Source organism: Myotis daubentonii, chromosome X (assembly GCF_963259705.1).
Source record: "Myotis daubentonii chromosome X, mMyoDau2.1, whole genome shotgun sequence".
In the NCBI taxonomy this organism is placed as follows: Eukaryota; Metazoa; Chordata; class Mammalia; order Chiroptera; family Vespertilionidae; genus Myotis; species Myotis daubentonii.
In genome coordinates this window covers 11,664,166-11,671,233 of record NC_081861.1, presented here as the reverse complement: position 1 = coordinate 11,671,233, position 7,068 = coordinate 11,664,166, and the positions used below count along the sequence as shown (strand labels likewise).

Genomic DNA, 7,068 nt, shown 5'->3' with positions numbered 1-7,068 from the left:
GTGCCATGAGATGAAAAGGGTTGAAAATTGCTATTTTAGACAAATGGCGCTGGAATAACTGGACATCAACATGCAAAAAATGAATTTAGACAAATACCTTAACCATTCACAAAAATTAACTTACAATGACTATAGGCTTAAAAGTAAAACAAAACTATAAAGCTCCTAAAAGAAAACAGAGGAGAAAATATAGATTACCTTGGGTATAGTGATGACTTTTTAAATACAACACTAAAGGCACAATCAATGAAAGAAATAATTGATAAGCTACATGTCATTAAAATTGAAAACTTCTATGAAAGACAGTATCAAGCGAATGAGAAAGTAAGCCACAGACTGGAAGAAAGTATTTGCAAAAGACACATCTGATAGACTGGTATGCAAAATATACAAAGGGCACTTAAAGCTCAACAATAAGAAAATAAACAACTTGATTAAAAAATGAGCAAAAGACCTGAAAAGGCACATCACCAAAGAAGATATACAGATGGCAACTAAACATATGCCACGATGCATCATATGTCATCAAGGTAATGCAAATTAAAACAATGAGATACCACTACCCACCTCTTAGAAGGGCCAAAATTTGAAACCCTGACAACACCAAATGCTGGTGAGGATATTGAACAACAGGAGCTCTCATTCATTGCTGGTGGCAATGCAAAATAGTACAGCAACTTTGGAAGACAGTTCAGCAGGTCTAACAAAGGTAATCATAGTCTCACTATACAATTTAGCAATAGTGCTCCTTGGTATTCAACTGAAGGAACTTAAAACTTATGTCCATACAAAACCCTGTACAAACATGTTTATAACAAACGGAGTGGATCCAGAGACATGGAAGCATGGAACAGAGTGTGGAATCTTGGAGGGAAGGCTGGGGAGGGTGGATGGGTGGGAAATAATCAACCAAAGACCTTGTATGCATATATGCATAACCCATGGACACAGACAATAGGGTGGTGAAGGTCTAGGGTGGGGTACAGTGGCGGGATGGAGGGCGCCAATAGGGAAAAATGGGAACATATGTAATATTTTCAACAATAAAGATTAGTAAATAATTTTAAGGATCTTTATTACAGCTTTATTAATAATTGCAAAAACTTGGAAGCAACCAAGATGTCCTTCAGTAGGTGAATGGATGAATAAGCTGTGGTACATCCAGGCAATGAAATACTATTTAGTGTTAAAAAGAAATGAGCTATCAAGCCATGAAAAGACATGGAGGAACCTTAATGCATATTAATATCTGAAAGAAGTCACTCTGACAAGGCTACATACTGTGATTCCAAGTACATGACATTCTGGGAAAAACAAAACTATGGAGACAATAAAAAGACCAGTGGTTTCCAGAATTTAGTGGGGAAGAAGAGATGAATCGGCAGAGCACAGGGGCTTTTTAAGGGCAGTAAAATTATTCTGTATGATACTGTAATGATGGATATATGTCATTATACATTTGTCAAAACTCAGAGAATATATAATACCAAGCGTGAACCCTAATGTAAATTATGGACTTTGGGTGATGATGATGTGTGAGGGTAGGTTCACTGACTGATTGTAACTAATGTACCACTAGTGCAGGATGCCAATAGTGCAGGAGGCTGTGCATGTGTGAGGGACAGGGGGTATATTGGAAAACTCTGTACTTTCCACTCAATTTTGCTGTGAACCTAAAATTTTTTTTAAAAAAAAAAAACAAGTTTCTTAAATAAAAATAACTCACTTGTACTGGCTTCAAGGGTCTTCTATTTGAGCAGAGGAGACACTATTCTTCACTGTCCTTTGGGCACAAAGTGGAGAAGCCCCTACACCAGGATTAAGGTTAACTCCAATTGCAAAAGGGTCCAAAAACTGAACATATTAAAACTATCACCTCGACCCTGGTGTCCCCAAATCCTTCTTTCTAGACATCCAGGACATCTTCATATCTGCTTCACTGCACCTGGCTGGGACCTCTACATTGCTCTTTCCAGAAAAATTCCAGATGCTTCTTTGCCTTGGCTATACTGAACATCTCTCCTTGAGGCCTCATATCTTTGCCATTCACTCACTGTGCGACTTTGGGCTGGTCACATCCCTTCTCTTGGCTGCACTTTCTGCCTCTGTAAGTTGAGTAGAAGGTTGAGCCCTCAGAGTGGCAAAACTCAGATCAGGATGAGGTCCTTTACTAGTAGATCAGCATCCTATTTCATTGCGTTTCTAGGATCACAAAAAGCTGATTTAGAAACTGGAAACCAAGCATTTTATGAGAGATGAATGCTGAGTATCCTCTGAGATGTCTTTAAGGACAAAAGACACACATTGTAGACTTTCAAGGATCCTGACAAGGTCCCATTCCATATGCCATAGAAAGTAAATAATTACTTTTGGAGGAAGACAATTTTAGAAAAGTTTGCCATCTTCATACATGATTGAGCAGAAGGAAACCTGCAAATCTGAAGTTGAGCCAATTTCCTCTCTTGTAAATGTGACAGGGATTGTGAGTAGACAGAAATAATGGAAGGAAGTTCTAATGTGGATATAGCCCCCAGGGGAGAAATGTCTACTGAATGGGCTGTGGGTAACAATTTAGGATCCAATTTTAGCTCTACCTGCAATAAGGTACATTTATCCTGTGCCTTAACCTATCTGAGCCTCATGAGTGGAATAAGGATAATATTAGTACCTACCTGCCAGGGTTCTGGTGGGAGGTGATGAAATAACTCCTATGAATATTTGCAGGAAGGTTGACCAGGGAAAACCCCTTAAGCAACATTGCTACTAGGCCCCGCCCTGACAACTAGTAGGCAAACAAGAAGAACACACCATCTCATGTGGGGTCCAAGGGCATATGGATAGTTCTGTGTCACACCCAGTACTACTCAGGGCCACCCAGACCTAGCTGGGTAGATGAGCCCCACATGGGCAACAACCACAAGCCCCTCCTGGTGTGACTGGAGAGAGGCCTGCCAAGAAGGGGCCAGGAGCACACAGACCACTGGGCCATCTGCCTGCAGAGCAGTCACTCCCTCCCTCTTTCCTATGCCTCCTGGGATCCAACTGATACTGCAAAACCCATAGCCCATCACTAACAGGGAAAGGCAGGTCCAAGGGATATGCTTCAAATGGGGAAAGCGGTTTCTCCAGACACTGGATGTGTGGTGCACAGATTGTGAAAAGACCCAGGCAACCTAGACACTGGGTCAACCACTTTGAGGCAGGCCCTTGTAACAGGGCAGCTAATCACTTCCGCTCACCCTGCACCCTCAGTGGCAAACACCTGCAGCCCTCAGCCACCCAGTGAGGTGTGGGCAGTGCCTTGCATGGTGTGCATGAACACGCATACATGCATGCGACCTCTAGTCCATGGAATACCACCAGGTGTCCCTCTAGACCAGATGCTCCTTGCCTAGACTTAGGACAGGATCAGCCCTGGGAGGAGAAAGGGAGGGAGAGGGGAAGAGCAGGTGAAGAAGCCCCAGAGTCTCCCCACCCCTGACCTGAAGGTAGCCCTTGCAGGCACACCATGCACCCCTCTAGCCACTCCAGGGCTGGCATCCCAGGGTGTGGGCATCTCCCAATGCTGGCGTGTCCAAGGGTCATCTCTGGGAGGGGCAGGGGCCAGGATGGGATCCCAGAGGGGCACATAAACTCTCTGACCCTGAGCCACTCCCCACTTGTGCCCTCACCCCCTCGGAAATTGGGGAGGAGCCAGTGACATCACCAGAGGTTCCAGGGCACCAGCAGCTGTGTGACAGCCCGGCCACGTGAACTGCACAAGCCAATGGCCCTGCCGTCTCCCAGGCAACACAGAGGTTCCCAGTTCCTCCCCCACTGCGTCCCTGCTCCTGATCCACACTGCAGAGAGCCCTGGCAAGCTGACAGGCGCTGACACACAGGCCCACATGCAGCCCTGAGACGGGGAGAGGGAGAGACTGCCTGAGAGCCTGGGAAAGAGGAGCGTCCCTCCTGCATGGGACCTGGATCAGGACAGACCATGCCAAGGACAAGGAAGGAGACTCAGGGAGGGTGAGTTTGGCCCCTGGAGACCCCTCCGCCCTGCACCCTCCCCTCCACAGCAGGACTACTGTAGCCTGCCTGCCTGGGAGCAGTGTGTGGAGAAAGAGAATGGGGGTCCAGCTTGGGCTGCAGAGGCTCTAAACTGGAGGAGAGGCAGCCCCAGGTGGGAGGAGGGGATCTGCATTAACCTCTCTCTCTCCCCTTTCCTATTCACAGGCAGTGCAGACCTGGGAAGTTCTCTGAATCCTAGGCTCGCCCCCAATTCATTTCCCACCCTGTGCCGCCCTGGTCTGCACCCAGAGCCAGTTCCCGCCCCTAGTAGCAGCCCCCACGCTGGCGCTGGCAGACACTGAGGCCATGGAGGTGAGGATGCTGCAGGACTGGTGCAGGTGGATGGGCATCAGCGCCCGCAGGGGCCTGCTCATCCTGGGCATCCCGGAGGACTGTGACGAAGACCAGCTGCACGAGTCCCTGGAGGCCTCCCTGTGGCAAATGGGCCACTTTGAGGTGCTGGGCAAAGTGTTTCGAGAGGAGGACAATGCCAGTGCGGCCCTGGTGGAGCTGGACCGGGAAGTCAACTATGCTTTGGTTCCCAGGGAGATCCCAGGCATCGGGCGTCCCTGGACCGTGGTCTTTGTGCCCAGATGCTCAGGGGAGGACTTTCTGGGTCGTGTGTTCCACTTCCTGGAGCAACAGGGGCAGACTGTGGAGAGTGTGGCCGGAGCCCTGGGGCTGGGGCTGCGCAAGGTGTGCTGGCTGAGGTCTGTCAGTCAGGCCATCCAGCCCTGGGTGGAGACAGTGCGGTACCAACCCCTGGGGGTGTTCTCAGGGAGGGACCAGCCAGGCCCGGGGGAGGAGTCCTTCGAGGCATGGCTGGACCACACCACTGACATGCTGCTTGTGTGGCAAGGGGTCTCAGAAAGGGAGAGGAGGAGGCGGCTGATAGAAGGCCTCCGAGGGACGGCCCTGCAGGTGGTGCACGAGCTCCTGGCGGAGAACCCTGCCAGGACGGCCCAGGATTGCCTGGTCGCCCTGATCCAGGTGTTTGGAGACCACGAGTCCCAGGCCACCCTGCGGCTCAAGTGTCTGACCGCTCAGCGACGGTCAGGCGAGACTCTCTCTGCTTTCGTGTTGCGGCTGGAAGTCCTGCTACAGAGAGCCATGAAGGAGGGGGCCCTGGACAAGTCCTCAGTCGACCACTTGCGCGTGAGGCAGGTGCTCACCGGGGCCAACATCATTGAGCCACTGCGAGAGGTCCTGAGGAAGCTGGGCATGGTGGGGAGGCGTCCAACTTTCCTGGGGATGCTGGGGCTGGTTCATGAGGCTGAGGCATGGGAGGTCAATATAGCCAGGAGCCTGAGAGCCCAGCAGGCAGAAGGGGATGCTGCCCAGGCTGATGACAGAGCCCAGGCTGAGGGTGACAAGATGGTGGAGAAGCAGCAACTGCAGGAGAATAGTGACAACCATGCCCCTGCCCTTGCAGGCCTGGGTCAGACAGGGCCCTCCGAGGCCCCTGGGGGACCCCTGCCTGCCCATATGGGCAGTGTTTCCGGGGCAGGTCCAGGAGGTCCTGGCACTGTGCCAGAGGGCCTGGCCCAGGTGGGAGACTGGGAGGCCAAGGAACACCCCCAGGAGGGGCTCAAGCCCATCCCGGAGGAGTCGGAAGGTGAGGACGGGGCTGGGGAGCTGAGCCCCGTCATGTCCTCCCCTGGCAAATAGGCTCACAAGGCCTGGCGCCCTCCTCCCCTTTCGGGCAGCAGAGCCCTTGTGGCGGGGGATGGGGGGGAGGGTGGGGAAGCCAGGCCAGGGCAACCTCCTCACACCACATGGGGAGCAGGGCCCAGGGAAGTGCCCGCCCAGCTCATACCATAACCCCTACTCCCCCACCATGCTATGGGGGCCTGACCACCACCATCTGCCCTTCCAAGTCACCAAGATGACCATATTTGACACCCAATGGGGTGGGGAGAGGTGCCCCCACATGTTAGCACCACACCTGGCCTCAGCCCCAACCCCTACCAACTTGGGCAGCTGGCCTGGGAGCACCGCTGAGCAGCCCATCTCAGCCTAGGAGAGGGGCACCTGAAGCCATCTGCCACCTGTGTGGACTGGGGGGCTTTAGAACCCATAACAGGGGTGCCACTTTTGGGGACCCCCATTCTCCATCCCCTGGGGAGACCCCAACTCATTTCTCTATAGTCCCATAATGACCCATGTGTCAAGTAATCAGCCCCCTACACACACACACACACACACACACACACACACACACACACCACGGCGCCTGTGCAGAACCACCTGGTGTGTGTGAACCCAGGTGGGTGTCCTGCCGCCCCCCCAGGGCAGCCACCTCTCAGCCCCGGCACGTGTTGTGAGCCCCACTGCCAGCCAAGGCTCTGCCAGCTCTTGTCCAGTGTCGTGAGCTCAGCCTCTGCTTTCTCGGTGTAGATTTAGGCCAACTGCTGCTTGTGCTTGTGGAGATGTGTGTATTCTTCTCTGAGCAGTTCCCCACCACCACTCCCACCCTGGATGGAGACCCCGAGCCCAGGCCCAGAAGAACGGATGAGAAGAACGGACCAGGGCATGTCTGGCGCTCACCCAGTGACCCTGGGAAGAACTGTACAGTGGCAGAAGGCGGCTGCCAGAGGCTCCACGGACACCCTGATGCTCTGATGTCACCCTGTTGTTCCCTGTGACTCAGTTTCCTCAGCATGCTGGAGTGTCCCCTGCTGTGTTTTCCAGTGTCCTCTGTCTGTCCTGTGCAGGCCACAGGGCAAGGCCAGGCCCCAGCATGTCATCCATAGGGGGGGGGAGCCCTGCAATGAGTGGACATCCCCAATGTCCATGGTCCTTTAAAGTCCAATCAAGGGGCCCTCAGGGAGGGAGACTATGGTGGGAGGGCTGTGGTGTGGGGTCAGCTGAGGCAGCTGGTCAGAGACCCCAGGAGGAGGTGGGGGTTGTGACCTATGGGGTCTATTGGCTGTTAGAAGTTCCTCTCTGTGTTGTCACTCCCTTTCTTCAATGAATTCAGTAAATGTTTCTCTTCAATAAACTTCATTGAATGAT

At 52.2% G+C, this 7,068-nt stretch overlaps 1 protein-coding gene across 1 annotated transcript; it reads left to right on the top strand.

The window, feature by feature from the left end:
• The first annotated feature begins 3,840 nt into the window (after positions 1 to 3,840).
• On the top strand, positions 3,841 to 7,068 carry LOC132224113 (paraneoplastic antigen-like protein 6B). The gene is made up of 2 exons (XM_059679215.1): positions 3,841 to 4,011; positions 4,219 to 7,068. The coding sequence occupies exon 2, from the start codon at positions 4,360 to 4,362 to the stop codon at positions 5,719 to 5,721; it is 1,362 nt and encodes a 453-aa protein (XP_059535198.1). The 5' UTR covers positions 3,841 to 4,011; positions 4,219 to 4,359; the 3' UTR covers positions 5,722 to 7,068.

Excerpts from the sequence above, each read along its gene's own strand:
- LOC132224113 (XM_059679215.1), top strand. The coding sequence starts at position 4,360 with ATGGAGGTGAGGATGCTGCAGGACTGGTGCAGGTGGATGGGCATCAGC.